General features: G+C 46.9%; 1 protein-coding gene across 4 annotated transcripts; it reads right to left on the minus strand.

Moving 5' to 3' along the window:
- Positions 1–2,359: 2,359 nt before the first annotated feature.
- chaf1b (chromatin assembly factor 1, subunit B) lies at positions 2,360–12,650 on the minus strand. Of its 4 annotated transcripts, none has more exons than XM_064311242.1 (15): positions 12,498–12,617; positions 11,872–11,930; positions 11,164–11,323; positions 9,884–10,016; positions 9,255–9,372; positions 8,521–8,624; positions 8,010–8,106; positions 7,564–7,648; positions 7,068–7,161; positions 6,800–6,869; positions 6,564–6,655; positions 6,233–6,392; positions 5,210–5,683; positions 4,102–4,184; positions 2,360–3,038 (listed from the first exon to the last, which is right to left on the minus strand). In XM_064311242.1, the coding sequence occupies exons 3-15, from the start codon at positions 11,287–11,289 to the stop codon at positions 2,878–2,880; spliced, it is 1,797 nt and encodes a 598-aa protein (XP_064167312.1). In that variant the 5' UTR covers positions 11,290–11,323; positions 11,872–11,930; positions 12,498–12,617; the 3' UTR covers positions 2,360–2,877. The 4 variants fall into 4 exon arrangements, with proteins under 4 accessions (XP_064167312.1, XP_064167309.1, XP_064167311.1 ...); XM_064311239.1 differs by having other exon boundaries at positions 12,441–12,591; XM_064311241.1 differs by lacking the exon at positions 11,872–11,930 and having other exon boundaries at positions 12,498–12,650.
- Positions 12,651–13,241: the final 591 nt, after the last annotated feature.

Genomic DNA, 13,241 nt, shown 5'->3' on the forward strand with positions numbered 1-13,241 from the left:
TCACTGTTGGGTTGGATATTATGGTGCAGTTCTATCAAAATCATATTCTCCGAGAGGGAGGATAGTGGGGAAAAAGATATTACTTTTGTGGCACCTCTATGTTATCAATAGAAAAAGTGCAAACTGATTACTACTCCATAAGCTAACCAGACTGAAATCCCAAACCCCCATAACCAAATAATACACAATCTCAAAAAAGTAATAGTGTTTGGGCACTGAACCGGCAGCATCTCTCCATGCATGGGGCCTGTGCCCCAGAGGTGAGGTGGCAAGGTTTTTGATACCTCCAGATAAGCATCACAAACAATGCTAGCCGCATTTCACTTGTTTAACATCATTCAACTAAAATGACAAACATAATCAGATCTTATCCACTTTCATAAAACACTCCAGAAGACACAAGTACTTCCAAAAAAAGAAACAATCACAATGTAATCCCACCTGCAGCTTTCTGTGTTTCATAAACCTGCTTACCACACCCCTCACCTAGCAAAAACAGACCTGCTCAGCGCTGTCATTTCACTAACGTATAGCTAATAACACAGCTATAAGTTTAACCAGTTTGATCACAATTCCATGCCTATGAACACTTCACCTGGAGTGAAATTTTTAAATTCATGTGGAGTTGATGATTTTGTGCAAAGGCTACTTTTAATTTATAATGTCGAAAGTATCTTTGTGCATCTCACAGACACCATTAACATCCAGTCTTTTTTGTTTAAACAAAATGTAGTGTGGATTCTAAAGTTTCCGGTAGTTATTTGAAGAGGAATATTTGTGGTAGCATATTTTGAACCAAACAGCTGTATAAACATAAACAGGAAAATGGGAGACCCACTCAGCAGGGGCTTCATGGTTGGGTGTTGGGTTTCAGTCTTCTGCTGTATTCAGTCAAGGGGAATCCAGTTTCGGTTCTTCTCTGTACCTCTTTACCCAGAATGCCTAGCGTACATCCACAAATAAACACATTAGCTAATGCAATGTAGCCAGCTGCATCCAGGTTCTCTGGTGATCTCACCTCAAGGAAGAGTTGAAAGAAAGCTGTGTAATGGTAGGTATTTTACCAACCTTAATTTTGGTAGCAGACAAATTTTGGCATAAGACTGATTTTAAGATCTCACTTTAATGTGTTTTTTGGTAGAATCTCAGTGCTCAGGTGGCTTTATTGTATGACAAAGGAGAGATAAATACTTATCAGCCAGAAGGCTGACACTTTAATAAAAGTAGGGATGGCCCAGATGTAGTCTACCTCACTTTTCTTCATTTTCTTTAATTGCCTGTTAAGAGTACTAGAAAGCTTTGTCTGCTGGAGGACTGCAGAGTGACTGCACTGTTCAGCTGGGGGGCTGCAGAGTGACTGCGCAGCTCAGCTGAGGGACTGCAGTGTGACTGCACCGTTCAGCTGGGGGGCTGCAGAGTGACTGCGCAGCTCAGCTGGGGGGCTGCAGAGTGACTGCGCAGCTCAGCTGAGGGACTGCAGAGTGACTGCGCAGCTCAGCTGAGGGACTGCAGAGTGACTGCACCGTTCAGCTGGGGGGCTGCAGAGTGACTGCGCAGCTCAGCTGAGGGACTGCAGAGTGACTGCACAGCTCAGTGCATTGAAAATTTTGGAAAAAGGCAATAAAAAATAAAAAAGACACAAAAGAAGTTATATTAAAATATATTTTTAAAAGCCTGTGCATTAGTAAACCACATATAACACATTGAATCTCTCTACTTTTCCCCATTTTGTGTTCAGTCTTGTTTTGTACACTTTTTGTGTGCCCGTAGCCTAATATGCCTTGATATGTTTTTACCTTCGCCTATTAAACAAAACTGCTATATTTTAGGAATAAAAATGTTGGAATTTATTAGGTTGTGTCCTTTATACTGATACTGTAATGTTGGACAAGGCTTGGCAGGAACAGGATGTAAAAACGCAACCTTTCTAGCGTTACGGCAGCAAGGCGCCACACTGTGCTGCATGGGTTAGCCTCACGGCCTTGGATATAAACCATACCAGTGCCAACTGTGCGTTCATCGCCATCTAGTGACCCCTGCTGGTAAATCAGGTGCCCACAGACTGCAGAAATGGAAGGTGTTCCTCAGACTCCACTCTGTGTGAGCTGTAGTCCGTGGTGTGAAAAGAAGCAGACTGGCGAAACCACGTGTTTTGTAGGAGAACCGTGGGTGTCTACACTCCCCCTGAATCTCTCAGCAGTGGGGTTCAAAGCATGAAAGCGACTGTGGTTGTGACTGGCCATTCCAAATTGGGCTGTGAATTGGAGATGCTCATCCCCACATTGGGCACCAAATTTACATTAAAAAGTACACCTTAAACCAAAGCACCTTGACCACTGAGAGACATAAGACCAGAGAATTATTTTTACAGTGATACATTTACTCGCATCTCAATTCCTTTGTCGGAAAGTTTTCAAACAGAAGCTGTCCTTAAGCTGGATAACACGTCTAATATTATCAGTTCATTTAAAAATAATATGTATAGAGTAACTCCAATGCACAGTTACAATACGCAAAAACACAGACAAAAAAACAGTGAGTGAAGAGTGACTTTTCAATGAGCCTCATTCTGACAGGAGAGGAACACAGATGGATGTTCAAATTGCTATGTTCCACTGGTGCAGAGAATCATGGGTAAAATTGAAGTTCTAAGCTGAAGTGTTTATCAGACATAACTTTTAAAATACAAGAAGCAACCTCCATAAGTGCACATTTCCCTCACACTCGATATCCCAAAGTTACAGGAGGATAGGAACACACACACACACAGCATTAGTGTGCTGCATCCATGTGGAACAGGAGGAACAGGAGTGTGTGCGGTGGGGGGGCCAGTTTGAGGGGGCCAGTGGTGACATCAGTCAGTCTGTACCAGGGTCTTCACGGGTCCTGCGGCTCATTGCCATCTGTGGTGCTGGGTGGGGCTGCGGGGGCGGCACTGGGCGTGGCACTGGGCGTGGCACTGGGGAGGGGTTCATCATTCTTGGAGCGCTTGGGCTCTGGGGGTTTGCACATGGGGTCACTGGGGGGGGATGGCCTCTCTGGGACAAGACAGAGTGTACCCCATCAAACACACAAATTACACAATACACACACTACACATGTACACAACAAAACACACACAATACAAACTAATTACACAATACTAGGGTTGGGCAATACAGTCAACAGAAATATTGTATGAATATTTAAAAATTGCACACTGCAAAAGTATGATAAAGAATTTGTAACAAACTTAAGGTGAATTGTCTCTTGATAGTTGTTTTTGACAGCGCGTGTGGAGAAGTTGGTTGGAGTCAGAGCCACATGACACCAGCGGTGAAAGCTCTGAGACTCTGCCACATCTGGCTGCACTTTTAAATTATTAAGGAATACCCGGGAGTGGGGCTGGGCGATAAGCCATATGGACGATTATCACATTTTTAAAAGTGAAACAATGATAATCTTTCTTTTCCGGTGATCATGTGATGTGTTTTTGTCAATCACATTAAAGATGCAAGGCCCTGCTGCTGAATGGATGTCATAACAACCCAACAGACAGGAGTGGGACTGGTTGGCATTTCATTCATTTCACAGAATTTTTGATATTTACTACCGCATCAGGTATTATTGAAATTATTATTGAAAAATAATAAATTATGACAGGCAATGTGCTGCATGGTGACAATTATTGTTATTACACTTAAAAACATCTGACAACTGTTGACACAGTTAATTTCCAAGCCCTCCCTGGAAGCAGACCTATATTTTTCACTTAATTCCAAAGTTTGGGGTTATTTTTTTATTTGCTTGAATATTTTGTATAGTAGCCTGTTTGCAGGTTGCATATTAACTCATCAGTTGTCTTCAAATTATGCGTCCACAGGGTCAAAAATCCCCCATCTTCGCTGGACCCCCTGCGATAAAGCCTCTTCACTGAATTTTAAACCCTAAAGCAAAATTTTTAATGTAGAAACAACCTGACACTCATCAATAAAGCTGAATGATACAAAATTCATTTCACACGTACATGTCACGGGAATATGTACAGGTATGTTGCCCTTCTTCAGCCCTATAAATCCCCTGGAGGGCTGATAATCACAATCCGGCATGGTGCCTACTTACCATGCTTGGCCTTCTCTGAGGGGGAAGGAGAGGCAAAGGTCTGGGTGGAGCCCGGCCCAGGGACTGGAGTCAGAGAGATCCGCCTGCAGAAACAGAAGAGCCAATCACAACACAGCACAACAGAATACATTTCCACAACAGGGGGCTTTGAGTGCGATGCGCAATCACTGTAAATGGGGCTCAACATAAAGAGCTGGATTTAAAGGTAGGCTGATATCTCCATGGCCTCCCTGTGATTCACAGGGCACAGAACTGACCAATTCAATTCATACAAAAAAAATCACAAACAGACTCTCTATTGTTGTAAAATAACAGATCAGGGGATTCTGGAAAGGAATGGCTGTTAGGGGAACAGTGGGGGGCGGGCTAACAATCTGTCACAATGACATCATCCTGAAAATCACAGAAACAACAAACTCATAGACTGGGAAAAATTCTCTCTTCCAAATCTCTCTTAGCTTCTCTTCTAGCTATTCCAGATTTCAGTCTATTAGCAATGTGCTTTGTAATTGACTTAGAGAAGAACACATTTTTATAGTGAAACTCTAACTCTTATAGTGCATGAATTTAAAGCACCACAGAAAAAAAGCATTAGATACACAATGTTATAGACGCTGCACTGTGGTTAACTGAAGGGACACCATGACCAGCGAGTAACACTGTATTCTGGAGCACAGTGTCAACATTGTTTTAACTGTGCCCCAGAATATTGGCAAGCTTTGGTTCAGACTTTGCGTGGATATGCGCAGCTGCCATACTTCTGTAGAAAGTATTTTTCGATAAAACCGTGCACAACAAGGTCTGCGGATGTTCGACAGTAACCTATTAGCACTGTGTTTACATGTTCATACTGGCGTTAGCCTTAGCACTGTGCGTTACAAATTCATACAGGTGTTAGCCTTAGCACTGTGTTTTACATGTTCATACTGGTGTTAGCCTTAGCGCTGTGCTTTACATGGTCATACTGGTGTTAGCCTTAGCACTGTGTGTTACAAATTCATACAGGTGTTAGCCTTAGCGCTGTGCTTTACATGGTCATACTGGTGTTAGCCTTACCATGAGCACTGTGTTCATTGTGTTCCATGTTCATAGGGATAAATGTAAATACCTGGGAGTGGGCCCCTTGGGGGTGCTGGGGGTCCTGGCACTGGGGGATCCCGCTGTAAGGGTGCTGGTCGTTTTAGGGGCGCTGGCTTTGCTCCAGGCCTCCAGGGTGTTGAGCATGATCCTGCGGGGCTGGGGCTTGGCCTGGCCGGACTGGCTCGTCCGGTCGCCTGAGGTAGGGGTGCAGGCGTTGGGGGTCTTGGTGCTCAGGGGGGTGGAGGGGGCATCGCAAGCCCCCTCTCCCACCGTGCTGACCTTTAACCCCGCTCCGGGGCTGGCCTCTGTGTTCCGGGGTACGGGGGAGGCAGTTCTGCCCCCCGCCACCTTCTTGCCTTTCTTCTCAGGGACAGACGAAGGAGTGAGTGTCTCCAGAAGGGGGCGCTGCTTCAGGGGGGTCCCCAGCTCCCCCGGAGAGAAGGACAGGAATGAGCAGTACCCATCAGTGGAGGACACGGCCAGGAAAGAGCCATCCCGGGACCTGGATAAAGGAGGGAGGTTAAGTCTTAACCTCTAATCCCTAACCACACAACCTACCCCCTAACCCCAAAGACTAACCCCCAACATTTCATTCAGCTACAGTTTTAAGGGCTGAAGTCAAAGTGTGTGGAAGTGGATGCTAAAAGTAGTGTTTTTTCTGTGTACTGGAGGTGAGGTGTATAGGACACTCACTGGGTAGTGGATGTAGACTCAGCATGTGAGGTTGCTGAGGGTGTGGTAGTAGATGTTCAGGCAGACTCACCATGTGAGGTCACTGAGGGTGTGGTAGTGGATGTTCAGGCAGACTCACCATGTGAGGTCACTGAGGGTGTGGTAGTAGATGTTCAGGCAGACTCACCATGTGAGGTCACTGAGGGTGTGGTAGTGGTTGTTCAGGCAGACTCACCATGTGAGGTCACTGAGGGTGTGGTAGTGGATGTTCAGGCAGACTCACCATGTAAGGTAACTGAGGGTGTGGTAGTGGATGTTCAGGCAGACTCAGCATGTGAGGTCACTGAGGGTGTGGTAGTGGATGTTCAGGCAGACTCACCATGTGAGGTCACTGAGGGTGTGGTAGTGGATGTTGGAGATGTAACCAAAAGGAAGGCTCTGCTGAGTGTCGTACAGGAAGATGGAATTCTCAGAGGCCACGGCGAACACCAGGCGATATGGCAGCTGCAGGGTGTTAGGGAGGGTCTGCGTGGAGCCGTCTACCCCACAGGGAGAGAGGAAGACCATAAGAAACGCAACAGACGAGGGTGCATAATGACTGACAGGACATATGAGCAGTGAGAGTGGGAAAGAATCCAGATCTGGCCATTCTTTCCTGGTACCAAGCCTGTAAAACATGGCGGGCTGTAGGTGCAGGAGATGTCTCTAACCTTCACTCTTGTGGGTCCGGAGCTCAAAGTAGACAGGACAGCAGCGCACGGCTAGCGTAGCCTTGGCGGGGCAGGGCAGGTGAGCGACGGGCCTGGAACAGCACCACCAATAAATTAACCCCGCCCATCACCCGGTTTAAAACCCTGCCCATCACACTGCTCACCCCGCCAATTATCCTTTTTAACCCCGCCCATCTCATTATTTAAACCCCACCCCACACGCTGAAAGCCCTTACCGCTTAAAGTTCTTCCTGGAGAAGATGTAGGTGGTGTTAGTAACGTTCTCTCCAGCCTCCACACACCCAGCTTTGAGAGGAAAGAGTAGACAAGTCTAACCTGTCACACTGACAAAACAGGTATAACTTGTGTCTTTACCCAAATGCTCCAGGTGCATTACCTGTGCCTTTTGGATGCGTCACAGGGACATTACAGGTTAAATGTGTTATGGGGGCATTATTTGTGCATTATAGGTGTATTACATGGGCGTCACGGGTCGTAATGTACCTGGAACCAGCAGGAAGGAGCCGTCGGGGGTGAAGGAGAGCCGGCGAAAGAAAGACCTCATGCTGTCATCGTGGAACATTCTGTAATTCTTCACCTGCAAATCACACAAAACCACTCAAATACTGCCACAGGTCCCCTCTCAACTTCAGCACCATACAAATATGGTGCAGAGCAACCTTTGTACTCAGAACGTGAATAGTTTCTGTTACAGAACAGCCTTTTATTACCAGTAAGTTGTGAAAAGCTTGTGCTGAATGTGTGTGATTATGAATGGAGGACTGGAGGAAAGACACACTAATTCCAACAAAGGAGGTCATGTGAGAACATGACAAAGTCAAGGATTAAAAGTCAAACTGCAATTTACATGTGTACTCTGCACATATAGGATATAGAGGTGGATAACATTTAAAGCAAAATGGATTTGTGGTTTGTACACCCCTGTGCACACCCACCCACCCACCCACCCGCCTACACACACACATACGCACACACTCACCTCCCCCTCAGCCGCTGATCCAGATGTCATTTTACTGATGTTGTAGGCCTTCTTCCTGGTTTGAGCACTGTACACCCGCATGACCCTGAGTGTGAAACACACAGACACACACACACACACACACACACAAAGCTCACTTATCAGCAGATAAAAAGCATATACAGAGGGTAAAGGCACTGCTCTGGTACATGGATGAGCCCTGCGACCGGCGAAGGTCTCAGATGTGAAAGCAAAAGCAGGAGCGTGAGGGAGCATTCCAAAAACAGAGGAAAGGGGGAGGATAGAAAGGCATGCATTAAATAAAAACCGACACTGTGTGTGTATGCATTTGTGGCGTGCGTGCGTGCGGATGCAATTGCGTGCATGCATGAGCGCGTGCGAGTGTGTGAGCGTGTGTGTGTATGCGTCTGTGGCGTGCGTGCCTGTGCACATCCCGTTACACACACCTGTCACAGCTGAGGGTGGTAATGTAGTGTCCCAGGGGATCCCAGCTCACACCCTGCACATAACTCTTATGATCGTTAAAAATGCACATCTTCTGCCCTGCGAACACAACACAAAGTATTCACACCTCCAGCATGCAATATTCACACCAGCAAAAGGCAATATTCACACCACACAGCAACACAACATGCAATAATCACACCAGCAATTCAATCACACAGCAGCCATATGGCCAATCCTGGGAACGCACCTCTCTCTTGTGCCTTTTGATTGCATGAATGTTTTTACAATGCACTTTCTAGCCTTGATGACCTTGGAGGAGGCCTTGCCTTAAAAATGACGAAACTTAAAGCTTGATTCACACAACACAGTACTCACACCCACAACAGCACAAGCACACATTATACACAGAACTTTCCAGAACAGGGACTTGAGCAGCACTGCATTAGCCCACATCACACTCGGGCACAGACGCTGCTCCACACACACCGCTGAAATGGGTACGGTATTTACCCTTTGTGATGTCCCACATGATGGCTGTGTTATCCACAGATCCTGACACCATGAAGTTCCCATCACTGGCCCAGGAGATATCGTACACGTCCTCGATGTGACCCCTGCAGAACATATCCCATCAGCCTCGGCTGCGCACACAACTCCCATCAGCCTCGGCTACACCCACAACTCCCATCAGCCTCAGCTGTGCACAAGACTCCCACCAGACACGGCTGCACACACGACTCCCATCAGCCTCGGCTGCGCACACAACTCCCATCCCTGCTTCATTCACCACTTTGATCAGATTAAGATGAACAGTGAAAGAGGTAATCATATTGGGATGGTCCAGTTGTAGACCACAACATTTTGTTGATGAAGCTTGAGATGAAAGCATTCTCAATGTGCCGACAGCCCGTATGCATTGGGAGATTTTCAGAATGTCACAGACCTGCTGGAAGCTGTGCAGTCTAGCAGCAGAACAGGGGGGTCACGGGAAGGGAGGAGAGGCAGGGGAACAGCAGGAGGAGGGGAGAAGGGGGAGGTGGGGAGGGTAGCAGGGGGCAGAGAGAGAAGGAAGCAGGAGGGGAGCACAGAGAGGGAAGCAGGAGGAAGGGACCAGGGAGAGGGGAGAGAGGAGAGCAGGGGGAGGGAAGAGAGGGAGGGGAGCAGAGGGAGATGAGAGAGGGAAGCAGCAGGAAGAGACCAGGGGGACAGGAGCAGGCGGAAGGAACAGAAAGAGCAGGGCTCACCGCAGGGTCTTCACCACGGTCCAGCTCTCCTTATTGAGCTGAGCATCCTCATCCTCCTGTAAGACAGCTGGCTCCGGCTCCTTGCAGTCATTCAGCTTCCACAGCAAGATGACGGCGTCTGCAGGCGCACACACACATACACACACACGCACACAGTTTACTAACAGCCACACACACACTCACAGGGCTGTTTACTAATAATCACACACACACACTGCTCTGTATAGTAATAACCACACACACACACACAGCTCAGTATACTAATAATCACACAGGGCTCTATATACTAATAACCACACACACACTCACAGGGTTCTGTATACTAATAACCACGCATACAAACAAACACACACACAGGCACACAAACAACTCAAAATGGAACAGCCGCCATTGCACAGAGGTTTCACTGTTCTGTGATCGTCTGAAACTCAATGATCCCAGCAAAGAGAAAGGTAGCTCGACAGGAAAAGGGTAACCTTATATAGCAGAACACCTTCTGCTCTCCATTACTGGGCTAACAGCACTGCACACGAGTGAGAGTGATAGCTGCAGTCTGAGACAGGAGCAGCTGAACAGGACCCAGCTGCAGTCTGACCAGCTGCACTCTGAGACAGGGGCGGGACTCTCACCATCTCCGCCTGATGCCAGCAGCTCGGAGCTAGGGGAGAACCGCACTACGTTCACGGCCTTGGTGTGCCGAGCCAGATTGGACAGGAACTCCACCGCTGCCTTGCCATCCGGCCCCATTTCCACCTTCCACATCTGTACAGAAACACAGCACAGCACCTCACTCACTGCAGAATACAGCCAATAGTACCATCTACTGCAGAATACAGCCAATAATACCATCTACTGCAGAATACAGCCAATAATCTCACCTACTGTAGAACACACCACTGAAATAAATAAAATGTAAAATAAACTACGCAATTTACTGTGGATTAAGGGCATGTGTTAAATATGATAACAATGTTACACTGCATTAGGACACAATGAGAAGGCTGCCCTTGACTGACCCTGATATACTGGAGTCTTGTGTGAGCTAATCCTTATTCCACAACAGCAAATACCTTTTTGGTATTCCTATAGTCTCAGTCTGTATGATTCAGCTTGTTTCACCAAGAATTCACTACAAATAGCCTCATTTACAAGACCTTTGGATATCCAAATCTTGTTTTTCTAAACCATTTCCAAGCTGTGCAAGCATCCTTGGTAAAGCGCCACACTCAGGGATACAGAAATAACCTCCCAGGGTTCTCGACTCCACAACTGCCTGGTCTGAGTCCCTAATTCATGCTACCGACTGCAATCCCACCGCACAGCAGCTGGGGGTGGAGCAGAGATGTGAGTGGGCGGGAGCAGAGCTGAGAGTGGGGGGGCAGAGATGTGAGTGGGCGGGGGCAGAGCTGTGCGTGGGGGCGGAGTAGAGCTGAGAGTGGGCGGGGCAGAGCTGAGAGTGAGTGGATGCAGAGCTGTGAGTGGGCGGGAGCAGAGATGTGAGTGGGGGTGGAGTAGAGCTGAGAGTGGGCGGGGCAGAGCTGAGAGTGAGTGGATGCAGAGCTGTGAATGGGCGGGAGCAGAGATGTGAGTGGGGGTGGAGTAGAGCTGAAAGTGGGCGGGGGTAGAGCTGTGAGTGGGCAGGAGCAGAGATGTGAGTGGGCGGGAGCAGAGATGTGAGTGGACGGGAGCAGAGATGTGAGTGGGCGGGAGCAGAGATGTGAGTGGACGGGGGCAGAGCTGAGAGTGGGCGGGGGCAGAGCTGTGAGTGGGCGGGAGCAGAGATGTGAGTGGACGGGGGCAGAGCTGAGAGTGGGCGGGGGCAGAGTTGTGAGTGGGCGGGGGCAGAGCTGTGAGTGGGCGGGGCCAGCTCTCCATGGCGGAGCTGCAGGTGGACGGGATGGGAACTCACCCGCACAGTGGAGTCCACTCCAGCGGTGGCCAGCCGGTGGATCTTTCCCTCACACTGCTGCTGGAAGTCCATGCTGTACACCGGCTCCTTGTTGTGCCACGCAATCTCACAGGTAACCACCTTCATCCTGACGCACTCAGTAATCCCCCCACAGAGCCCTCTGAAACACAACACACAATTACAGTACAGGATAAAAGAATTAGGCCACCCCTGGTTTAAAAAAAAAAAAGGCAAAAAATGAAATTCTTAAAAAAATGAAATGGCAACTAGGATCTGCTGGTGTAAAATGATGTGTAGAAAAAGTTTATACTTTGGTGTGTTATGCAATAAATGTGCATATGTTAACTGAATTCTTCTACAGTAAAAAACAAAAAAACAAACAGGTGGCCTAATACTTTTGGCATGTAGGCTACTGTACAAACTACACACTTACAAAGAAACAATTACTAACTTCATAATTCAGTCTCCGATGTCCACATATCAAACCTCTAAAATACTAAACACAATTACACCTTCATAATCACTTGTTAGTGTCTCGCATATCTATGCACGTATACAATGTTATGGAAATGTACAAAACAATTTATGCAATTAAGCTCTCGTAGACGCCTCATATAGTAAAGCTCTTAGGTTGTTCACCTCTCAATATTGGGAAGAAAGTAGCACTAGTAGTATGATACTAGGTATCGCAACAAAATAATTACTCACAATGCAAGTGTGTCTGGCAAAGATGCCAACAGGCTACAGTTGCAAAGAGAGGCCAACAACTGTAAACACAAGGCAGCAAACGTTAGCTAGCTTCCCAGACTCACAAATCCTTCTGTCAGCTATCTCACACCGACTTATGTGGGAAGCAAACGGTTCGGTATCGGTTTTTACATACTGAGCAAGTTCGTTATCCTGCGAACTAGGAATCAAATAGAAAAAATAGGTAATCGTTCGTCTATCAAGCTAGCAAACCTACCAACCAACTAGCTGCCAACCAGAACTTAACTAACTTAGCTAGATAGTCAAATTCAGTAATGTACCAATAGCTAATGGTAACCACAAGAATATACATTAGTTAGCCTGGTCTCTAAATGAGGAAAAAGACTAGATCACGCTTCAGGATGTTAGCTATGTTACCGGACTAACATTAGACAAACAATGCGACGAAATAGGCTATTGAACTAAGCTATAGCTAAAATTAGCTACTTAAAACAGATACGGTCCGATAGGACATAATCTGGCAGGTTAACGATGACTACTGCGAGCAAACAAAATAAAACGTTACTTACTCAAATATAGAATATGTGCGTCGGTGAAATATTAAGAAACTGTAGATAAACTCTCACTGATTTTGAATGGCCCTGGTGTTTGTTCCCGCGCTGATTTGCAGGCAGAGGGAAGTTGTCACCGTCGGCTTTTTCCGTATATTTCCGGTTTGTCTCCGAGCTCGGTCGAAAGCGAAAGAGTAACGATACTCCGGAAATGACACAGACAAGGTGACGTTGCTCGTCTGCGAAAGTGCATGGTTATATACAGCGAGTCCACACGTAAATAAAACGTACGTGACTTCAGAATACGCTTTATATACAGTAAATCCCAGAATTTATTGCGTGTCCTGGTGGGTTTCCCCCTTTAATAACGACGCATTTACAAGATGTTCTGTATACAGTAGCCGATAAACAGTTGTCTAGTTACTGTAGTAATGTGATCTCTATGCAAACCATGTTGTCAATGCATTGAAATAACAAATGCAGGGTTGACAAATAACCACAGTCATCCTCTCAGTTATTTCTTAGCAGACCTTTCCAAACACACAGTGGACACCTGCGGAAGGACCAACATTGGAGGGTGATTTGTACTCACTCACCTCAGGTAAACACACCTTCCATATAGACTCACAGGTTAGGTACAGTATATGACCAAACGCTTATGGACACCACTTGGTCTGGGGCTGTTTTTCATGGTTTGGGCTAGGCCCCTTAGTTCCTGAGAAGGCTAGTCTTAATGCTACTGCATACATTCTGGACGATTCTGTGCTTCCCCAACAGTTTGGGGAAGGCCCTTTCCTGTTTCAGCACGACAATGCCCTC

The sequence above is a fragment of the Anguilla rostrata genome, chromosome 15 (genome assembly GCF_018555375.3).
Source record: "Anguilla rostrata isolate EN2019 chromosome 15, ASM1855537v3, whole genome shotgun sequence".
Classification (NCBI taxonomy): domain Eukaryota; kingdom Metazoa; phylum Chordata; class Actinopteri; order Anguilliformes; family Anguillidae; genus Anguilla; species Anguilla rostrata.